The 24,291-nt window shown below is 41.9% G+C and overlaps 1 protein-coding gene across 3 annotated transcripts; it reads right to left on the reverse strand.

Moving 5' to 3' along the window:
- Positions 1–766: 766 nt before the first annotated feature.
- stk26 (serine/threonine protein kinase 26) lies at positions 767–24,170 on the reverse strand. 3 transcript variants are annotated; one of them, XM_070929592.1, is made up of 12 exons: positions 23,896–24,170; positions 11,185–11,253; positions 10,775–10,936; positions 10,430–10,486; positions 9,985–10,093; positions 9,215–9,372; positions 5,378–5,563; positions 4,444–4,586; positions 4,205–4,301; positions 3,662–3,724; positions 2,834–2,961; positions 767–2,621 (listed from the first exon to the last, which is right to left on the reverse strand). In XM_070929592.1, exons 1-12 carry the CDS (start codon positions 23,914–23,916, stop codon positions 2,606–2,608), a joined length of 1,209 nt encoding a protein of 402 aa, XP_070785693.1. In that variant the 5' UTR covers positions 23,917–24,170; the 3' UTR covers positions 767–2,605. The 3 variants fall into 3 exon arrangements, with proteins under 3 accessions (XP_070785693.1, XP_070785692.1, XP_070785694.1); XM_070929591.1 differs by having other exon boundaries at positions 2,825–2,961; XM_070929593.1 differs by lacking the exon at positions 5,378–5,563 and having other exon boundaries at positions 2,825–2,961.
- Positions 24,171–24,291: the final 121 nt, after the last annotated feature.

A 24,291-nucleotide genomic window follows, 5' to 3' on the forward strand; every position in this document is an offset into this window, starting at 1 on the left:
ACATTATGGGTACAAGCTAGCAAATCTTGAGGTTTACCAATACCTGTAAAAATGTATGTATGTACCTCACCTACATACCTACTAGCCTCGGCTGTTGCTAAGCCAAGGATATGGCATTTTTAAGACACTAGCAGTCTGTATGTTGGAATCAGGTGTTAACATGTCTTCATTTTCTTCTTCTGGCTAAAGACGCCTGCTTTGTGAAGCAACAGCCAGGCGTCACGCAGTCTTCTGTAAGCCGAGTTAAAGAAAAAGTAGTTTATTACAACTTTGGTCTCATTTTGGTATCTGGCCATTGGTTCGATCGGTTGTCAGACGGGGAAAGAAAGAACGATTTTTGAACATTAATATGGAGTCTTGAGTGTTCTGTCCGTGTGATGTGTATGTAGGTTTGGGAAACATATTGGATAACTTTCTGGGGGATGTAGCTGGGTATGTATTTGTTATTTTATATGACTGGTTTTTGTGAACTGTAGAAAAATGTGAACGGTTTGTATAACGCAACTGCATTTGCCAATAAAGGATTATACAAGGAAGATAACTGTGGTCAAATGAATACAATGCAATGAGACTTACAGATTAAATGAATCCGGTATCATTATAATTGTACAGCATTATTTGGTCATTTCACCCAAGAAATCCAATTTCTGATTATATCCAATTATTTAAGACACATTGTGATAACAGAAATCAAAATAAAAGAAACTAGTCAAACATTTGACACTTCATAAATAAGATTAAAGTAAAGAAACGGTTGAAACATATGTTTCTCAATCAAACTTAAATATTTATTCATAAAACTCTAAGTCCCGCTACAAAAAAAAGGAGTACATTTCTGTAAAATCTTACATCTTTCATTGTACATTTCCCCCCTCAACAAGCATCGTATCCCTTATGATATATAAAAAGACAAAAATATACAATGACCAAGTTTTATAGTGTCTTTGGTACAAACTATCAGTAATACCTTTGATTACAGCTCCCTTCATGCTCTTGGAAAAGGACCTGTGCTTCTGTCCAATGGTAGATATAAAAAAACGAAGTCCTTCCACGTCGAGCATTAAGAATCAGCTTTCAGACACAAGTGGATGTTTCTCAACAACGTTTTTCCCCCAAACTTGATGCATATTGAAAAAGGACACGGTTTTCTCAGGAGTGACTGAAACACCTTTGTGCAGTTGTGCCTTGCTAGCAGACAATAATTTCCCCTCACTGAAATCACTAATTAACTGCACACATCCCAGAATGAAACCTTAACACTCAAGTTACTTCAAGACAAAAGGCAACGTGAAGATTTACCCATTTCCACCGTGAACTTAGACCGCTACTTTTGATGCTAAAGGTTGTGCAATGCCACAGGTTGCATTACCAAAACACAAGTAACAACACTGATCTTATTCAGATGGCAGCCATTTTGAACATTTAAGTTGTAACTTCATTAGCAACAGTTTAATAAACTTGAGGACTTACATCGTTAAATTCAACTAGTTACTTTGGAAACAGCAACAACAACAGTTAGCTGGCTAGCTAGCTTACTTGTTAGCAAGCTACTGGCTGCCTAGCTGGGCTGGAGTGTGCTAGCTGCCAAAAATGAGTCAAAAATGGGTCTGGATTGTTAAAATTGATCAGATTCCTCAAGTGTGTTCAAGTTTAGAGTAAAATAATGACAATATAAATCTGTCAGTAAAGCTGGGGCTTTTGATTTCCAGTGGGGGAGGACATATTTGATAGCATCTATAATATCTATTGTAAAATTAGAGCTAAAATTACAGCTGAATATTTTATGTGTTTGACTTTGAAGGGTAGACCTGACCTCCCGGGATCAGGGAACTGTAATTTAAAGCCTTACTGAAGACAACAAGAAATATGTAATATTGGCATATAATCCGTCTCAAGTGCTACTGAACAAACATATAGACATCTACAAAGTCAAGACGAGTCATGACACAAAACAAACCACTGCTGGTGGACGAGAACCCTCTTCTACATATTCGTCTGTGTGCGGTTTCAACAAACACGTCTCCATTAAAAAAAAGCGACGTCTACTTTTAGAAAAATGACTGATAGCATAAATAATTAAGGCACATGATGGTAATTTAGAAAGTTTAAATATAACTCAAGTAGACTCACTTGGAGAGGTTCATGTTTGAATTACGTCTGACCAAATGGTCTGCTTATTATTCATAGAAAATGAAGCTCAAGAAGCAAAAAAAAAAAAGAGGAGAAGTTCACGACCCTAAATTGGGGAAACGAAAACCACAAATCTAACGGACAACTCAGATTGCATTTTCAAAACTTCGGACTAGTTGATCAAAAATGCAGCTGTCTTTTGAATCCAACGTGGGGAGAAAAAAGGCCTTCAACCAGCAGCAGTGAACACGTATTTATATATATAATATATAGTGTATATATTACATTAGTAGTGTGTGTGTGTGTGTGTGTGATGTGATGTGTGTGTGTGATGTGTGTGTGTGTGTGTGTGTACAGCGAGGAGACATCGCACAGCAAATCTCCTCCGTTTCCAATCATCCAGCAGCGTCACCGTACAGAGAAAGTCTCTCTTCACACAACGTCCTTCCTTTTTCTTTTTCCATCCATCCGTCCTTCAGTTGGTTGTAAATCTGAGGGACGGAAATCAAGAAGGAGGGAGAGAAGAAGACATGTGGTAAACAAACGATCTGACGAAGGAAGACGGGGATGTCTTGTTTTGAGCAGCAGACGAAAGACGACGCAAAAATTAAAAGAAACGGCACGAGATGCTGCCAGAAATACAAGAAAGCAAACGAAGGGGAAAGAAAGAGGAGACACAATCAGACAGACGTACTTCTGGTACCTGGCAATGATGTGTGTGACCATCCTGTCTGTGATGCCTGGACAGACCTCTTCAGCCAATCGGATGTTGCGTTCCAGCTCCTCGATGGCCAATCGCTGCTCAGAGTGCTCCTTGTGCTGCTGCTTCAACTACCGAAGATATTGTGAGCTTTTCAAAGACATCTAAACATCTTCAAAGACAATCATGTATGGTGATAAAAAAATATATATTTTAATAGTTCAATTAATATAAAAAGTAAGTGATATGTCGCTTTTTTTTTTGCGGATTAAACAAACAAGCTGTAACATGTTAATTAGCGAGCTTTAGAGGTGCTGGTAGGCTAGCTGTTTCCCCTCGTTTCCATTCTTTATGCTAAGCTAAGCTAAGCTAAGCAGCTGAACAGACATGAGAGAGGTATCGACCTTCTCATCCACTCTGCCAAATGTAAATGATTGAGCTCCGGATGACGACCGCTAACTTTGTGTCATTTTCTATTTTCCATTTACTGTAATTTTAATATATTTCTACTTCATGGTGTCAGTTGGCCTTATTTCCTTTGTGATGTTCTGCTCTTGAAACTATGAGTTTCATGTGTTTTCTGTATTATTTTATTAAAAATTGTGTCACAAATGAGAAGAACTGAGTCTCACTTCACAATAAAAGTCTATTCATAACGGCAGGAAGACGACTCCAAAGTCAAAGATCGCAAACAATATTGAGCTGCCACAACTTTCATGCATCCAACTGAAATATATGTTTCATGATGACACACATGCACATATTTACAGGCATGAGCTGTTGTTGTTTCTGTCTTTTATTTGATCTTTGATAGTTTTTATGTACACGAACCTCAGTGAAGACAGGAGAGATGACCGTGGTCAGACTGGCAGATTTACTCAGCTGATCCTGACCCTGCAGAGGTGATGATGAGGAGGAGGAGGAGGAGGAGGAAGAGGGGGGTGTTGAACAGGAGAAAAAACAAGTTGAGCATTTAATTGTAGTAGTTCTACAAAGTTAAAGAGCAGAAAATAGGTCCAAAAATGTAAATGTAAAATAAAATCGACCATTTAGAAACTGACATGTTTGACAAGAACAAGTATTCTTAAGATCTTTGTTCATAAAACAGCTTTTTAATATCTGACTAATGTTTGGGAATCTGTGCTAAAGGTTTAAAGTCTTGTCCCTCTCACTTTATTTCAAATTATTATTAAATCAACTTATTAGTTCCTCGCGCAGACTACAAGACATGACTGCAAAGTTGTTGTTTTTTCTGTTAAACTTCTGTTCAAAGAAATCATCGAATGAGATGAGGAAGGCTGTTACTTCAACACACACACACACACACACACACACACACACACACATATATATATTTATATATAGGCTACTGACCGTTCCATTGAGGACCTTCCTGCCATCCGTCTTCTTCTTACGGACGGTGGTGAAGGACCACTCAGGAGACTCGCTGTTCTCCTTATTACTGGACTCGCTGTTACACACACATGAAAACACACACCTGTGTTACTCACTAAGCCCTGCACGTGTACATACAGACATAACACCCATACCGAGCTTCTCTGCTGCGTTTTCCGGTTTAAATTAAGAGTGAAAGGACGTCAGATGAAAATCACCTGTCGGATTCGTCCGAGCTGCTGCCGCTGTGCCCCTCCTCCTTCCACCTCCTGAACCTGTCGATCAGCTCGCTGAGGTAGGACGTCTTCTTACAGTGTTTGACGATGAACTTGTGTTTGAGGAGCTCCTTGGCTGTCGGACGCTGCGTGACGACAGAGAACGTTTCTTCACTCAGGGTTGTTATAGCGAGGGCTTCAGAGACAGAGGTGGTGAATTTAAAAAGGCAGAGGAGCTGTTTGCCCACCAGGGGGCAGCAAGATGCAACTACACTCCCACACATGTGGAGGGAAACTGGCTGAAGATGAATGACATGAAAACACTCAACTTATTTGACTCAAACCTCCTGACCTTAAAAACTATATACAAAGTTTACAAAGTACTTAACAGTGTCAAACTTTGACAAAAACAAAGTAAAAACTATTCAAACAAGCTTAAAAAATACTCAAAACAAGTAAATTATGTACAAAATCACCTTAGAGTTTCTAATTCTTCCTGTATGACTGCATTTATTTATTTATTTGTTTATCTTTTTACCTCAATGGCACTCATAAAAACTGTAACCCCCAAGACCACCCTGAGTAAATAATTGTGTTTAGTATAAAACCAGTGGTGGAAGAAGTATGTAGGTCCTTCACCTACATAAATGTACCAATACTACAATGAAAATACTCCATTACAAGTAAAAGTCCTGCATTCAAAATCTTCCTTACATAAAAGTACAAAAGTATTATCAGCAAAATGTACTTAAAAGTAAAATTAAAAAGTTGTTGGGCAATAAAACGTCTCCTGTGTCTGATATAAGTTATTTTAAAGGACTAAAAGCATCTAAACACCATAAAAGTCCTTGGTACAGGCCTCCCGTCCTGAAAAAGTGAGCAACAACGGTTGATTAGAGTGAATCTGGGCTGCATGCGTGTCAGTGTCTTGTCTTACAAAGGCTGGGTCCTTGTTGAGGCAGGCCTCCGTGAACTCTTTGAAGCTCTTGGAGAAATCCCCGCTCAGCGTCGGAGGAGGAGACTTGGGGATGTGGAACAGCACTCGCATCGGATGCATGTCCGAGTTCGGAGGTTCACCCTTGGCGAGCTCGATGGCCGTGATGCCCAGCGACCAAATGTCAGCCTGAAAATGAAGTCAGCGAGCTGCTTAGTGCCTGCGTTTACACCCGGCCAGCTTTTGACATGTTGTGTGCATCTTTATAGGTTGACAGTGATTAATGTAAAGGGTCTAAATGCTCCTGTGGGGAGTTTCCCACAGACGACCAGAACGTATCCAAACTGATCAAAGCTGCCGTTTGTGAAGAAGCAAACCAAAGTGTAGACTTCAGTGTAAACCTTTAAAACACTCAGCACAGCGTCCTCCGTCACCGTGGCTCTGTTGTGAGAGGAAAGTTTGAACACTTCTTGTACAAAATATCAAATTTCAAATGCAATTTTCAACCAGCAGCAGAGTTTCAGAGGCAAAACCATCAGAGCGACTTTAAACACAGTTAGAAAATGATTCTGTCCATTAGCAATTCATTCGGCTGCTGCTTTCAGTCTATAAAATGCATTGAGACATCTTCAAATTACTTGTTTTTGTTCCATCAACAGTCCAAAACCCGAAAGATATTCAGTTTACAACAATATAAAAACAGCAAATCCTCGTAAATAACTTAAAACGATGAATCAATTATCAAGATTGTTGATTACTTTTCTGTAAAACACACAGTCAGGAGGTTCGGATGAGAGTCGTGAGGCTGACGTTTTGTTTGCATGACCCACTAACCATATGTCAGCCTGGGCGCACACACACACACACACACACACACACACACACACACACACACACACACACACACACACACACACACACACACTAATGTAAACACACACACTCAGAAGTTACGCATGCACACAGGTTGAATGTCACACCGTTTCAACTTGCTGCAGCCACCATGTGGCAACCCAGGTAAGGATCAGACGTTCGCTGTCACACACACACACACACACACACACACACACACACACACACACAGTACAGTCGTAGCAGAGCTGCTCGGGGTCACATTACAACAGGATGCTCGGTCACCGTTTGACTGTTAACTCTGCCAGCTCCATTACTGTTACACACTGAACATATGGCAGCCTGTAGCAGGAGACAACACACACACACACACAGACACACAGACACACAGACACACACACACACAGACACACACAGACACACACACACACAGAGACACACACACACACACACGGCTTGTATGCATCCTAAAACACAAGTCGCAGTAACTACAAATGACGCATCAAGGTGAGAATGAGTTGTTTTAGTTGCGGTTGTCACGGTTACGGTCAAGGTGCGGTTTATTGACGACTGCGGTGCGTTTAAAACTGATTTCCTTTGGCCACTTGGGGGCAACAGAAACAAACGGTAACACAACAAGCTAACAAACAGGTGCTTATTTACAGATCGAGCTGCCTTGTAGCCACATTAGCAAACAGCTGCTGCATCTGGACACAACGCCGACGAGAGCGCCGACAGTGAACCAAAACAACGAGCTAACTGAAGCTAACTGAAGCTAAAAAGCTCCGTGGAGCCGGGTGATAATTCTCATTTGATCTATTATTAGAATAAAAATATTGATTATAGCAGCTTTAAAGTCCACATGGTCCCCATCTGAATGGCATCCAGATCAGGCATCACACACACACACACACACGCACACACACACACACACACACGCACGCACGCACGCGCACACACACACACACACACACACACAGTCATTTAAGCACAATGGCTGTCTTTTCTTGTAAGCTTGTTCCGACTGCTCAGGTTACGCCGGTTGTTTACGTAACTGTTAGCGGCGTCTGCTAACTGTCTGCGGTGTTTCAACAAGTCACACTTTGTCTTCCTTCCCTTTAAAGAAGAACTAAACTTAAAACACAAGATCAACCACCTGCCAACAACACGCTGCCTTTATTATTGTGAGTCAACTTAAACTACTACAAAATAAGAGTCTGCTGACAGTAAGACTTTCTGTTTCCAGAGAAGTTCTCTGTCTGTTGACTAATAAATCACAATGAGCTGCCGTTTCAGTGGAAATATTCACACACACGCATTTACCTGGAAGTCTTTGCTTCCGATTGAGGAGGAAAGTCTCATTTTTGACGTAATAATAACTCATATGTATGTAGACGCATGTCCTCTAAACACGCTGACAAATCTGTGCACACACACACACACACACACACACACACCGACATAAATCAAACCACATCAAGAGACCCAGAACACACGCCCTAATGGATTTAGCTTATTTCCAAAACACGCCAAACCACAAACACACACACACACACACACACACACTTCTCTCACAAGCAGGTCAGGAGACGTCACCTCATTATGTAACTTCATAAAAAGACGTTTGTTTACTTTGTTATTGGGTTTCCCGTCCAACTACTTAAAGCAGCCTTTTACGTTTTGTGTGCGTTTGATGGCAGCAGGTGCAGCGGTGAATACACAGACAGTTTATTATTGAAGTCAATCGTTGCGGCTTATTTGCATTTCTTTTGAGACGGTTGCTTGATGTCAAAGACGAGGGAATCCCCTGCAAAACAACTGGACACTGGACGCGTCACTATGAGGACAGGTGAGGCAGCTGAGATTTGAATTAGGAGAACTTAAACAACTAGATTTATATACAGTATGTACACATGTCAGTCACACTCAAGTCCAGACAACAAGGACGCGCGTGTGTGTGTGTGTGTGTGTGTTTCTATTACATGCAAATAAAGCCAAGAAGACGGTGGAAATAATGCAAACGACCTCAAAGCCAGACGCAACAACGAAAACCACGTGGGCTGGGGTTGCCACGGCAATACGCAAAACACGGGCGCGCAGAGGAATCCTGCAGCCATAAACTGTGAATTTAAGCCAGATGAGCTTTTAAACAACCACAACAGAGCGGCTTCACCACACTCAGCCCGACCGAATCACTTTAACAACCCCACGAATGAACTTCTGTCTGTCTGTCTGTCGGAAGTATGTGTTCATTTAAAAAGTTCAAGAAGTTGTTTGACACTACACGTCCACCCAAAAGCTGGAACTAGGGCTGGGTACCAATTATCAGCTCCATTTTGGATCAAGCCGTAACGCTAACGAGTCTCTTTTTTTGCTAGCAAAGAGAAATCTACAAACCATTCAGGTAATGTCAGCAGACGCCTGACGTTCCTCTTCCACCAGCAGCAGATTAGATCAGCCGTCAGCTGATCACTTCTGGCTGTTATCTGATTAATGCGTCTGCAGCAAACCAGTAAACTGTTTCTGTGATGGCCGAGCTGATCGCGTCACGTCAGTTACACTTTTACATCCTATCAATATGTGAAAAGGTGACTGCAGATATGAAATGAATCTTTGAATTTTAGTTATTATTTATAACTTGAATCACTTGTGAATGCTGAAAGTGGATTTGAGTGGATGAGGGTTTGATAAAATGTTCAAATCAAATTGTAAAAGTAAAATATACTTATTATATCTTAGTAATATATAGTTACATATGTACAATATATATATATATAAGTTACGTTCATATGTGTTTAATATTTTTAGAGAAAGGGATTTGAGGATGAGGACAAACTGATGAGTTTAACAAAGTTATCTCAAGTAAACTTTACCTAATCCAAAAATCAGTACGTCCGCCAACACAACTAAAAACCTGTTAAGTTGAGTTTCCTGCAGCTTTAAGTGGACGCAGGTCTGACAGGTTGCAGTGATATAAAGGAGTGTTACCTTGGAGTCGTAGGCGGACTGCTGGATGACCTCAGGAGCCATCCAGAACGGCGTTCCCACGAAGGTTTCCCTCTTGATCTGCGTGTCCGTCAGCTGACCGGCCACCCCGAAGTCCGCCAGCTTCACCTGGCCGTGCTCGGACAGCAGGACGTTGGCAGCTGCAGAGAATTTACATCATTATTATTATTATTATGAGCAAGTTTCTTGTTGGCACGTTTTACATTTAACAGCTGCTTTTGCACCAACACTGCATCAAATAAAGCAGATAAAATTGAACTTGAGAACGACTTTAAAGCCCCTACGTGTGGAATTCTTTTTAACGATTTTAACGACGATTAAAGCGTCTTTCAAATTATTCTGATTGCCAAAATGTCAGAAAGTGTTTGTTTGTAGTAAACAGATACAATCCCGGTGAAAACTGATGAAGTCTTTATTACTGTGTCGAGGGTCAGAGCTTCCACAGTACTTCTTCTCGTACCTCCAGGGGGCGCCAAAGTCAGACATTTTGCACAGTGGCTTTAAATGAGTCCACCAAGTCACAGGAAGTACAACGCAGCATGTTGCATAGCGTCTTCTGGAGCTCAAGTCTGAGTCTTGGAGGATGACAGATGCTTTATGGGAAGTGTAGTGTTTTTGGAGCTTGACCCACACTAGATACTAAAACTTGCGATCTTGCGTCTCTTGCAAGCCCCCCAAGTTTTAATTAAAGCACAATACTAAAATCACTGGAGCGCTATTTAAAAGGAGAAGATCCAGGCTCCCGTCTGTACCTTTGATGTCCCGGTGGATCTTCTTCTCGGAGTGCAGGTAGTCGAGACCCTTCAGGATCTCCTTCAGCATGGTGGCGATCTGAGACTCATCAAACGGACCCGCCCGGAGCTGCACACACACACACACACACACACACACACACACACACACACACACACACACACACACACACACACACACACATGTCAAGTGATGACACAGATATAAAACACTCTCTGACATGCTGGAGGCTGAACGTAGGAACTCAAACACACCCTGTTCAGTTTCATTCAAGACAAGACTCGACACAGAACATTATGCAACCAGAAGTACTGCAGTTTATTTTATATATAGCAGCTTCAGACACCACATGCAGCAGAATATCACAGTCGCATCCTAAAACTACTCTTATTTTCATGTTATTTTACTGAATTAGATCAATAAATATACTTTAACTTTACTCACCAAGTCGAGCGCTGAGCCTCCACCAAGATACTCCATGATGATCCATAGTTTACTGCCCTGAAACAGAAGTCAAAGATCATTCATTAATCGCTTTATCCTTTAGATTAAGTAATATTAACTTTAAATTAAAGGCCGCGAACAAATGAGAGGAGACAAACGAGACTTTTATTTCTCCAAATGACAGACTACATTTCCCATCAGCCCCATACTTTTATACCTTCCTCTGTCAGCAGAAATTGGAGGTTTTTAATCACACTTTTCCCCAAATGAACAATGTCCTCTTCCTGTTTTGTGCCATAAAGCGATCGGTTGATCAGTTTGACAGAAACATGAAGTCGGTGTTACCTTCAGATACGAGCCGAAGTACTTGGTGATGTACGGACTGTCGCACTGACTGAGGACCGTGATCTCCTGCTGGATGTCCTCGATCTCATCCTCGGCCTCCTCCAGGTCAATGGTCTTAATGGCAACAACGCTCTGAGTGCGATTATCGATGCCTTTAAACACCTGCAGGAGGAGGAAGAGGAGGAGGAGGAGGAGGAGGAAGAACGCGTTAGTGAAGAATGAAATGGAAGATCGGAAAAGAGAAACAAGAAAATGAGACGGCGAAGGAGGAAGAAGAGGAAGGCAGAAGGAGATGGTGAAAGAGGACAGATATTCAAGAAAAGATGAAGGACAAAAAGAAGAACTTCAGTAACAACACAAACTATCAACGAGGTTTCATAATAACATGAAATGTGAAGAACGACACGAACCTCTCCAAAAGATCCTTTTCCAATACGATCCAATTTAGTGAACAACTCCTCCGGATCGATCTGAGAGCTCTGAGAGGAGGAAGAGGAGAGGAGACAAGGGGGGGGGGGGGGGGGGGGGGGGAGAGAGGAGACAAGGAGGGGAGAGGAGAGGAGAGGAGAGAGGAGACAAGGAGGGGAGAGGAGAGGAGAGAGGAGACAAGGACGGGAGAGGAGAGAGGAGACAAGGAGGGGAGAGGAGAGGAGAGAGGAGACAAGGACGGGAGAGGAGAGAGGAGACAAGGAGGGGAGAGGAAAGGAGAGGAGAGAGGAGACAAGGAGGGGAGAGAGGAGACAAGGAGGGGAGAGAGGAGACGAGAGGAGAGGAGAAGAGAGGAGACAAGGAGAGGAGAGGAGAGAGGAGACAAGGAGGGGAGAGGAGAGGAGAGGAGAGAGGAGACAAGGAGGGGAGAGGAGAGGAGAGAGGAGACAAGGAGAGGAGAGGAGAGGAGAGGAGACAAGGGGGGGAGAGAGGAGACAAGGAGGGGAGAGGAAAGGAGAGGAGACAAGGGGGGGAGAGAGGAGACAAGGAGGGGAGAGGAAAGGAGAGGAGAGAGGAGACAAGGAGGGGAGAGAGGAGACAAGGAGGGGAGAGGAAAGGAGAGGAGAGAGGAGACGAGAGGAGAGGAGAGGAGAGAGGAGACAAGGAGGGGAGAGAGGAGACGAGAGGAGAGGAGAGGAGAGAGGAGACAAGGAGGGGAGAGGAGAGGAGAGGAGAGGAGAGGAGAGAGGAGACAAGGAGAGGAGAGGAGAGGAGAGGAGAGGAGAGGAGAGAGGAGACAAGGAGGGGAGAGGAGAGGAGAGAGGAGACAAGGAGGGGAGGAGACAGACAAACTGATTGATAGTTTATATTCACAGACTCATTAAACAAACGCAGTGACGATAACATTAATTAACAACAACGAACAGAGTTTCCATCACATTCCCAGAGACTCGGACTCTTATTTCCTCACTCACGAGGCTTTGCAACACGACGGCCATGTTGTCACCACAGAGCTACACACACACACACACACACACACACACACACACACACACACACACACACACACACACACACACGATGTGAACGACATAAAAAAGAACACAGAAGGAAGCCAGCATGACAGTTAAAGATAACAGGAACTGAACACACACAGCTGCCAGACCACACACACACACACACACACACACACACACACACACACACACACACACACACACACACACACACACACACACACACACACACACACACACACACACACACACACTTATCTCTGAGGACTTTCCACTGACTTCCTAAACACTCTTTGTTACTGCTGCGGTTGTAAAACTCAACAGGCAGCGAGTTTACAGGAAGAATTGTCACAGTTACCATTACACTGACATCTCAGATGTATTGGGGGGGGTCGGGGGGGGGGGTTCACATTTGATATTTTCTGATGTAGCTTCGTCCTGAAGGTGGCGCCAGAGGAAACGAGTCCTTCCTCTCAGGAGCATGAACGTACAGGTGGACACTTCGGTCTCAGGACTGAGTTACCCAGATATTCATCTTCTGGTGATCTTGAATATTCACAACAAGTTTCATGGAGATCTGAAGCATGTTGACGTGGACGCCTGCTGACGGAGCAGATCCACAAAGGCTTATATTTAACACGTTTAATAAGGCTTCATTCGACATGAACCAGCCAACGTGGTTAACAATCCTGTCTCAAGTTGTTCATATCAGCTGCAGCTCACTAACAAACTCTAAGTTGGTCAGAGTCTAAATTAAATTTGGCCGATTTGTTTCACTTCAGCCGTTCAGTCCGACATCGTGTTCGTATTGATTTCTGTTTCGTGGATTATTTTGTTTTGCCCGAACGAGAGAAGTGAAACTTTAGCTGGACAGCTGTGTGATGAAGGTGGAAATGCAGCGTAACAGTAGAGAAGACAAATCCACTAATTAAAAAAACATTATTTTTAAGAAGAATGTCATCTCTTCCTCTAAAAGTTCACTTTCCTGTCGTGAGTAATATTTTTTTAAAACATATTAAGCAATGCACATAATACTGCTAATGTAATATCTGACTGAATGTGAGGCGTCTTCTCTTCTATAAATAAAACGAGCTGGCTCTGAGGTGAACTCCTCTCAGGCTGGTTTGAAGAAGAGAAACCTGGCAGGAAGGGTGTCACCTTCAGCAACCAGCACGCGTTTCATTTCACCACCGTCTCTTTGTGCAGACGCACGTTTGTGATCGGGCTTCGTATGGATTGGTTATATACCGATTGACAGAAAAATAATCTACTATTTTGACAACATTTCCAGCTTCTTTTCTTTGTCTTACATGATAGAAAAACTGAATATATTTGGGGGTTTGGACATAAAGAGACATTTGAAGACATCGGGGAAACTGCAATGAACATTGCAGAATTGGCAGAATTGCAAATAATCTGTATATTGGTCAGAAAAAAACTTCTTTAGCCCAAATGTTAATATAGATATCAATGCCTCCTATATAAAACACTCACATGTCTAGTCTATAACTGCAGGAGACACAGATTGTCCACTCCCCGTCTCTGTATGAACTGTGGAGAGACGTTCAGTGGCTGTTGCCATCATGGCCTCAACAAGCACTTGTTATGCAAGTCAGAGCAACACACACACACACACACACACACACACACACAGACTATGACACACACACACACAGACTATGACACACTCACATTTTCTTCTTAAACTCGTCTTTAAAGAACATTTAATGAAAACACACCCACAGAAGTGTATGATATTCATATGATGCTGGTTGAGTTTCCTTTCTGAACTAAAAAAAGGAACACACACACACACACACACACACACACACACACACACACACACACACACACACACACACAGTGCCCACAATGTTGCCACACCCTGTCAGCAAATACAGTGGTTACTGTCTAATGATACTTTTAGCTCGGTGCAGAGAGACGGAGAGAAAAACAGATCCGAAGAAGCAAAGATCGCCATCTTAACTCGACAACACGATCATACGCTGGCGTCGCTGCACGCGCAATTTATTAAAAACAGCCACCTAGGATACGTCACGATATGCAACTGAGGACAAAAACATGAGGAAATTATGTATTTTTAATGCAAAGAGTGACATTAACACATTTTAACAGTTTGAATTAAACTCAAAATAGAAAATAACCACAAATATACCCACCTGTAACTTCTATTATCTATAACGTGTGAGGGCGACTGGTTCAGGTCCAAACCACACAACCACAACGTCCCCTGTGCGACCTTTGTTGCAGGTCGTACACGTTTCCTGTTTATCTCTCCACTAATAAAAAGGGGACAAATATATATATATATAATGAGTATGTTGAAGAATGTCTCCCAGTCAGGGCCGAGAGCTGTTAGCTGTTACAGTAGTAGTTTATTGTTAAGTTCCCAGCCCACATGGTCTCATAAAGAGGCACCAAAAAAATACAGCTGCAGTGAAACTTTTCTCAGCAAGGAACTTTCATATAACTGCAAACAAAAAGTCTCGTCTCCCATGAATAAAACACACACACAAAAAAAAACAAAGGTCGCAGACTAAGGTTTTTTTTATAATCATCCAAGCAGAGGACGTCATCAGAGGACGGATATTTTACTAAAAAGTATACAATGAGCAATAAAACAAAACTCAAGCCTTAAAACCTACATGTTTCAAGAGCGCCTGAACGCACAAATCAGTCTTTCTGGTTAAAGTCTCCTTCACATACGGTTCTGCTCTACACTTATTTTTAGCGTCTGTAGGGACGGCAACGGTCTGTCCACCCAGCACTTTGGTCCCACTGCTGCACAAATGTTGGGTGGACTGCCATGACATTTAATACAGACGTTCTTAAATAGATGATAAATCCTATGGAGTTTGGTGATCCCCTCACTTCTCCCCTAGCGCCACCAGTTTCTCATTTGTGGTTTTTCTTTTGTTTGTTTGTTTGTTTGTTTGTCTCAACAACTGTTGGATGGGTTGCCATTAAAGTTGCTACAAGCAGTTTATCACCTCAGGATTAACTGTAATATCCTTTGTAACCTGTACATTTTTCTAGCGCCACCATCAGGTCAAAATCTACATTAGTCCGACACTTTGCTCCATCGCCTGCAAACCTAACAGTCAGGCTCAGCTGTACTTTGTGTTTAGCGCCAATTACCAAATGTTAGCACGCTAACATGCTCGACTAAGATGCTGAACATCCTGCTTAGCAACAGCATGTTAGCATGTAAGCATGTTAGCACAGCCAAACACCAACAGACCATCTTTCCTTACAGTTAATAGCAACACCGGCAGCGATATGATATGATATATAAGTATAAACACATTCCACTAAAAACTTTTCTCCATCACAAAACATTCCAAACTTCCCAAATGCAGCTTTCCTCACTTTCCACCCGGGTGTTTCCACCTGTTCGGGCTTATCACACATCCTCCCAGAAGTGTGTCTTTGATTGGCATCTCCCGTCATCTCCTCATCCTTCTTTTACAACCGTTAATTACCGGACAACATACTTCTTTATCATTCCTGTAAGTTTAGTGACGGGTGATTCCCAGCAGAGTTCCTCCACCTTAAACCTGAGCCGAGGTTTAGTCAACTACCTCTGTTGGTATCATAATTAGTGCTGAGACGATTATTTGATTCATCATTTAGTCATTTATGAAACAGAAACGAGAATATTCTCTGGTTCCAGCCTCTTAAATGTTTTTGGGTTTTTGCTGCTTTTCTGTTTTAGATCTTTGTTTTTTCTGACCGACAAATGAAGATTAGGGCTGCAGCTAACAATTATCATCATTAGTGATTATTTTCACTATAAATGTATTCATCTTTTCGTCAATAAAACATCAGGAAACTATCATAACATCCCAAATCCCAAGCTGGAAACAGAAAATGTTAAAATGCCTTAAAAAGAAAAATAACATACGATCGATTATCAAAATAGTTGCTGAATAATTTTCTGTCGATCGCCGAATGATTGATTAATCACTTAATTGTTTCAGCTCTAGTGAAGATGGAACATGTCAATATTTTATGAACTTATTGATGAAAAAATAAACAACGACAGTCTGATCGATGAGGAAAGAATCGTTAGCTGCAGCTGTAATCAGGACTTTTAAGAGAAAAGGAGGAAAAAAAACAACAGTAAAAATGTTAAAAATAATCCAGATAATGAAAATAAAAACTGTAAAAATTATGAAAACTATGATTAAAGTAAAGCAGCGTGTTGCCACAGAACAAATCATTGTGAGCCACCGTTTGGACAGTTGAAATATGGGACAACATTTGTGTTTTCATAAAGTACAAACAACATTACAATGCGTCCTAAATACTCGGTCCTGCCCTGAAGAAGCACAACCAACTGCAAAAAATGTACCGAAAATATCCTTTAATGTGTTCATCGTGTTTGTGTGTAACCGCACGCTACACGATTCACCTCCAGCCAATAAGGAAGTGCAGAAACTGGCTGTTAAGAGATCAATTAAGATGCAATAATATGATAACCATCAGTGATAATATGATGACCAAGAGTGAGGCTTCCCCCGGAGGGCCTGAGTGAGAGATTACGGACTCTCTGCCCAGTAAATACTGAAAGACATGAACACAAAATAAGTGACAGACTGATTATATGGACCTGAGAGGTTAAACTCTGACCTTTCTGTCTCAGCGTGGTGAAAAAACAACAGTTGGACGAGAGAAGGAAGTTAAATATTCAACGCTGGCTCAATCATTACAGACCGTTTTGTTACTGTAGATCAAATTCTACTGAGAGACACAGAAACTGTAAAACTGCCATCTTCCACAGTCAAAAACCAGGTCCAGTTAATGTTTCACCGCGGGTCAAATAATCTTGAAACCACACGCAGTCTGGGAATTTTAATTTTAGCTTATCAGTTATGCAAACAAAACCTACTTTCCAGATTTAAAAAAAAAAAAATGTGTTTCACGTTAATGTTCAACTAAAGCCACAATGTCAAGAGAGGGTTTAGATTATGTTGCTCATTCAGATGAATCCTTTGCTTTTAAATGTCCCAGCTTTAATTCAAGGAAGTACACGGGAAAATGATTAAATAACGACCAATCAGGCGAGGAGCAGGAAGCTTGTGAGCCGACTGTTTGATAGCTAACCAGTCAGAGCAAAAAGAGCAAAAACACTCTCAGGAAGCAAAACAAACTGCTTTCTGAGAGCGAATAATTAAGTATAGAATTATACGGCATGAATCTGTACATGCTATGCAAGTAGCGCTGCAGCTAACGATTAATCCGCCGATTATTTTTTCTATTAATTCATTATCTAGTCTTGAAAAAGTGTTAACTAAATGTCTAAACCCAAAGTCATTCAACGTACAATGACATAAAATAGAGAAAAGGAGCAAATCCTCACATTTGAGAAGCTGGAACCAACAAATGTTTGACTTTTTTTGCTTTGTAAATGTTAGCTTTTAGCTCATAAGTACTCTTAAAGTACAGCCTCACAGGGCTGTTAGCATGGCTGTTAGCATGGCTGTGAACTCTTAGTCATGTCACATATATACCCTCATTTCCATTTATTCTAAATATAAAGAATTATGTTTCTTGTTCAGCATTTTAATTCATGTAAATGGTCCAATTTTCCTGATTTCTCTCAAAACGTCTTCTTTACTTCTCACAGGGTGGGTCAGCTTTTCCATTCACTAAGTTTTCCCAACTATTCCGAGCCATTGCCGTTTCCTTGGAGGATCAACTTTACACAAATTGAATGTTATTTAAAGTTTTTGCTCCGGCTAAAAGCTAAGTCTTAGTAATCAAGCATCTGTCTCTTCTTTATAAAGTCTCTTACAGAGACATTACGGAGACAGAGGATTTAAATATTACAGGAGAGCAGACTCTGTGTGGACACACCTGAGTTTTACAGCTGCAGGTTAAATGGCGACGTGGGAATTTCTGGTGATAAGAGGTCACAGCTACATGGATAGAAAGAGAGAGCGAGGCAGAGTTTTAGAGGTCAGTGAGGTCCAACATGCAAACATTCAGCTGCAGGAAAACTTGGACGAGTCGATGGAAACTCTGCGTGCGAGTGAGTAAGTGAGAGAGCGCGAGGGATCCGTGTTTTTACTAACAAGTGGTGTCCAAATATCCAAACAAGAAAGCTCCATGTGTGTGTGCCTTGCTTTTGCCTTGTGTGTGTGTGTGTGTGTTACAGGTCAAAGGTCACAGCTGCTGGAGGAGGAAGTACAAACACAGCATTCTCAAAAATGACCTTTGCAGATCTGCATCATGTGAAAATCTCGCCACTCTTTAACGTTTCCTGTTTCGTTTAAGCTCAACTCAAAACCGTGACGTGATGTGTTGAATCATCCGACATGAGAACTTTATCCAAACCTCATTACAGTCAAACCGGATGCTTTTCTTTTTTAACAGCAAGTCTGACGTTTGTTAAAACAGAGCAGCAATCTGGCCCAGGGCTGGCTGTCCGATACCAAAACCTTCTTTTATGTTTACTGTAATAAAAGAAGCCTCAAATGTTGAAGGAATAGTTTGGGAGATACGCTTATTTGCTGTCTTGCTGAGAGTTAGACGTGAAGATATGAAGCTACAAGCAGCAGCCGGTTAGCTTAGCTTAGCATAAAGACTGGAAACAGGGCTCCTTTGTAGTTAAACTGCGTATCTAGTACTGTAGTGGTCAGTAAAATGGGGCCGCAACTCGTGATTCTTTTCATTATCAATTAGTCTGCCAATTCTTTTATATAATTAATCGTCCGCTCAATAAGATAGTAAACAATACTCAGGTTAATGTCTTAAAATAGCTTGTTTTGTCTGATCAACAGTCCAAAACCTCCAAATTATTGATTTACAATCACAAAGGCAAAGAAAACAGCGAATTATCACAATAAAGAAGCTGGAACTAGAGAGCGTTTGGTGGCTATTAACTACTAATTAATGATGACTGAAACTGGGGACAACTCCATCTGAATACAGGAGCTAGTTGTGAGGCCATGTGACTTCTCTTTTTTTAGGAAATTGTGAATGTAAACAAACCAAATGGAAGAACACGGGAGAGTAAAAAACGTTCTACTATGATTCAGACCACAGAGAAACTGACTCACCCTCCGCAGCCAAAACTTACAAGCAGCTGGCTGCTGCCGATTTCTCACCCAGAAACCCGGTGGAGTCTGTGATTATGTCATGACGGGATGGCCTGACCGTGACAGCTCTGAAAAGGTGCAGCCGTACAAATTACAAAGAAGAAGAGGACACTCCCTGGCGTTTCATCAAGGCCAATCTCGGTCGACACGCCTGCAGATGGCTTCCCTGAAATGTCTGCCATGTCGGAAACAGCCTGCGCCTACTGTACCTGACTGATTTACGACCAGAGCGCGGGAAAGTTTAGCTGGAGCTAAAGAATTGATCCCCTGCAGGAGTTACAGTTTAGCAGGGAAGCAGGAAGTCTCATCTTTGCTGTTTTTATTCATCAAGAGGGGTCAGAGGTCGGCTAGACTTCATCTCTGAAGCCTGTAGGGATTCAGCAAGGTGAAGAAGTTAGTTTGAACTTTTGCCTCGATCTGCCTTTAGCCAACATCTAACATCTTATCTTTGACGGTCCTCTACGGATATCCGAGCAATTTCCAAATTCCCGTATTGGTTCAAATAAAGCCGAACCTTTTGTTTACTATGTTTTGGCTCTGAAACACTGCCGTACTGTTCTGGGTCCCAGAACTCCAGCAGAGTGAGACGTCTTCTCTCTAACAGATCACGTAGGAGTCACAAATTTTCATTCATATCAGATCAACAAGTTAAGCTTATCATCTTAATGGTTTTGAACCAGAACCTCCAGTATAGAGGTCCTTGGTTCGGACAGATACTCGATATCAGAAGGACTCGTATCGGGACTGGGGCCAAAACACTTGATCTGGACTTCCCTACTCTTTTCATTTCATAACCAGTCACAAAGGTGACTCCAAAGGTGTTTGCTTAATCGTCTTTCTGATAGAGAGGAGATAGCGAACCTGAAATAGCCTCAAACTATCACAGGACACTAAAACTCTCCACTGATACCCAAAATAGTAAAACCAAAAGCCAACAATAAGACGATAAGCGTCAATAAAAATGTCGCATTCTGTGTGCACGACCATGTGGAATCATTGTAAGAGTTTCCCACATATGACGAGCACATAGTCGGTCAATTAAGCAATAAAAGTTCAATCCCGCTACATCAGCTGTAGATGAGTCATCAAACAACTCCCAACATGGAGTCACACCATCCATCAGTAAAGTAAGTCACACTGGTTTCTATTTCTAAACCTTTCCTAAACCTACTCAAACCTTTTTTTGTATTCTATGGCGTCGTTGTAAACCGGAGAGGCATAAAATTGTAAAAACTGAAATATTCAGAGTGTCCTTGCAGTGACTTTTTATATGAAATAAAGGATTTGACAGGACAGAAGTCAGAAAAAAGACTAAGCATGCCCTACAGGCTCTGTGACGTTGTACATTCTCCCAATGACAAAAGCTAGTATGCTAATGTTTAGCAGGTGTAATGTTTACCACATTCACAACTTTTGAGTGTTAGCATGCTAATATTTGCTATTTAAACACAAAGCACATCCGAGGCTGCTGGAACTGTAAGTAGTTTTGCAGCTAGTTGGTCATAAACCATCGGATAAATTAAAAAATGATTTTACATGTACACCTGATGATGGCACTAGATGAAAAGTGGATAGCCAATAGATATTTCAGAGAGAGATACTTCACTCAAAACCACAAATGTGAAGCTCACGGTGAAGCTGGAGGAAAAGTCAGAGTGATTCGTCATCTGGGGACGATGAATGTTTGTACAACATTTCGTAGCAATACGTTTAATAGTTGTTGAGATGTTTAAGTCTGGACTAAAGTGGCGACCGACTGACAGACCGAGATTGCCATCCATTGAGCCATGACGCTAGCATGGCTAAAAATGTCCCAGAACAACTTCCCAGAGTTCGAGCTGATGTCTCGAAATGTGCTTGTTTTGTTTGAAATCCAAAATGCTCATATTTGAGAAGCTGGAAGACAAGGTTTCCTCTGGGAAAGTCTCTGTTATCGCCCGAGCTGAACAGTCTCAACAGCTGCAGCACATGTTGAATCTGTGATGTAGCACCTCTGCTGTTCTTCTCTCGGGGTTCATGACAGTGTATAACAGGCGGACCACCTCGCTGTGAGAAAGCCTGACAGAGTGGATACAAAGACGTGTGCCCGAGGCAGCGAGTGTTACAGTTCAACAATGAACATATTATTCGTGACAGACTGTAAAAGCATTGTAAATAACAGAGTCAGCTGGGCAGCTTGTGCGATAATGGCACGTTGTCAAAGTTACATCAAGCGTATCTTTCTGCATCATGTAAAACAGGAGGCGAAAACCAGTTTACAGCACGTGTGACGGGCCAAGAACCCACAAGAGCGTCAGCTGTCTGATATCAGACTTTATGAAACACTCTCTGAAGTGTTGGGATTTCACAACAGCACAATGTGTCATCCATTGATTAGAAAAGGGAAAAATTAAAAAATGGAGGCGTCCTGGTGGTTCAGGTCCAAAGAACATGTGTAACTGTGACGTCCCCCTTTGAGTCCACACAGGGACCTTTGAACGTCTCTCTGAACTTTTCTGTCTCTTTACTTCATCAAGTTATGGAGCCAAATGCCCAAAACAAACAAAGCCACAGAGATGAAGTAAGTGGACTGTAACACTAAAGGCTACGACATTAACGGCTGCCAGTCGGGATTATTTTCATTATTACAATCTAACATGTGTTTTGGATGAATGATTAATTACAGAATGTAAAAAACGCCTTTAATGCCTTTAAAGTTGACGTGGTGGACGTGTTGGCGTTCAGTTGCTTAATATTGAGACATCTAGCAGACAAGCAGCAATGCATTTGGAGTTTCTGTGCATCTAAAGAATGTTAAGTCCAATATTCGCTTTCCTTTCAGCTCTGTTTTGGTCTTCTGAGGAAAAATATCAGGCTCTTAAGCAGCTAAATGCTCCGCTATGTCCACCAGCTAGCTGCTAACTTTGTCCGTCTGAACACGATGCTGATGAGAGCAGCTAGATCAGGCTATTAGAACTACATATATCTGATATTCTTCTTCCTCGCAGGTACGACAGACATTCCTGTTAGCCTGCAGCTGCTGCCGGGTGTCAGGTGTGTTGATTTAAACAGACTGTGACGTCCCCCCCCCCCCCCCCGCCCCGCCCACCTGGGACGACCAGAGCAGGCAGAGCGAGTGTGCGCTGACAGCCAGGCAGCCAGTCCCACAGGTAGACACACCTGAGAGCCGGCCAAACAGGAGGCCGAGCGGCGGGTTTATAACTCACCACCTACACACCTTGTTAAGAGGCAGAGGCACAACCTGTCTGCTGATTCACCTTCAACAAACCACAACAGGTGTCACACTAGAATTCATTTCAGAAGTTAAACTGTGTAGGTGGCACAAAATATCCTACAGTGACCATTATTATTAGTCCATTAGTCCATTATTATTATCACAGGGGGACACAGGCACGCCCAGTACCTTGTGAGCCAAGCCCTATTATAACCCATATAAAAACAGATAAAGATGCTGAGCTCCAGAAAAGGCTAAAATTAGCTCTCAGACACAGTGAGTCACTGTGGGAATATGACATGAACATTACAATGATGCAATCACACAACAATATCCTTTTGATAAATGTAAAATATGGACCATTAAGTGCTAAAAGGACGCTAGAATGTAAATATGGGAATATATCAAGAGACATAAACTCCACCATCGCTGTCAAAAGTAACTGAAACGTCTCAACAGAAGTCACTATGGAAACATTATAGAGACATTTAAACACCATAATGTCATTATAAACTCAGTTTGGAGCAGCCGAGTCACATTATAAGTCTTTATGGAAGATATATAGAGTTATTTTGAGAGATTTAAACACCATACGATCACTATAAACTCAAAATAAGTAACTATAGCAATATTACTTGTGCATCTTAAGAGATGGAGTATCAAAGTCACACATTATGAGTCACTACAGGAATATTATAGGAATATCTTAACTTAAATAAACACCTACGGTTACTTTAAAGTCAGTGTAGAGTACAAACGTCTCAACAGAAGTCACTACACAAACATTATAGAGATTTAACTATAAACTCGGTCTGGAGTACTAAAGTCCAACTATGAGCCATTATATAAGATATATAGAGTTATCTTAAACTCCATAAGATCAATCCAGAGGATCAAAGTCACACTGTAAGTCATCATAAAAGACATGTAGAGTTATTCTAAAGAGCTTTAAACACCATAATGTCACTATAAACCCAGTTTTGGAGAATTAAAGTCACATTATAAGTCACTATAAGAACATTATAGGAATATCTGAGGGGATATCAACCTCATACGCTCACTACAAATTCAACAGGCAGTATGAAAGTCACTGTAAGAACATCATCAAGTGATGAAGAGCACCACAGAAACTGTTCCAAGCCACATGACGAGCTCCTGTGTGATCATGAAGAGTCCGCACATAAACTCCAGGTAAGTCCTCTAATAAATATAAAGGAAACGGCCTGTAGTTGCACAACGCGCCCTCCGCTGCTGATAAACTGCTTCAGTTTGCCCGAAACGACGTTTCAACACCCAGCAAACCTTCAAATCCGCCACCGCGTCCACCTTTCCACTTACCTGCATACCAGGAACTTCCATGGTTACTTCGAAGTATGAACGCCCTTTTCCTCCTCCAGGTTTGTGTGTTTTCTTCCTCTTCTTCTTTGAGTCTTGCTTTTCTCTTTTACCTCCTCTTCGAGGTTTCCCCACGCACTTAACAAAACACTCCCCCCCCCCAAAAAAGAGAAAAACACCAGCAGGTTTAACTTCGAAGCAGAAGTGGAGGAGTATATCCGAGAGAAGAGGCGGTTTGAGAGCAGAAGGACGAGAAATGAACAAACTACAAACACACACACACACACATACACACAAACACACACACGTCCTGTGAGAGTCAACAAAAAGTGTCGAGCTGACGAGGAGGATGACGAGCTGGTCACTGCCTCCTTCAAGGGAGGAGCGACAGAGTGCGTA

This window comes from Enoplosus armatus, chromosome 23 (genome assembly GCF_043641665.1).
Source record: "Enoplosus armatus isolate fEnoArm2 chromosome 23, fEnoArm2.hap1, whole genome shotgun sequence".
Taxonomy (NCBI): domain Eukaryota; kingdom Metazoa; phylum Chordata; class Actinopteri; order Centrarchiformes; family Enoplosidae; genus Enoplosus; species Enoplosus armatus.

What these genes read in the sequence shown, in the direction of transcription:
- stk26 (XM_070929591.1), bottom strand. Translation starts at nt 23,916, where the DNA reads ATGGAAGTTCCTGGTATGCAG. An exon ending in GAAAAGGATCTTTTGGAGAG is followed by an intron (nt 10,937 to 11,184) that starts GTTCGTGTCGTT and finishes CTCCTCCTGCAG; the next exon opens with GTGTTTAAAGGCATCGATAA. An exon ending in GGAAGGTCCTCAATGGAACG is followed by an intron (nt 3,725 to 4,204) that starts GTCAGTAGCCTA and finishes TCACCTCTGCAG; the next exon opens with GGTCAGGATCAGCTGAGTAA.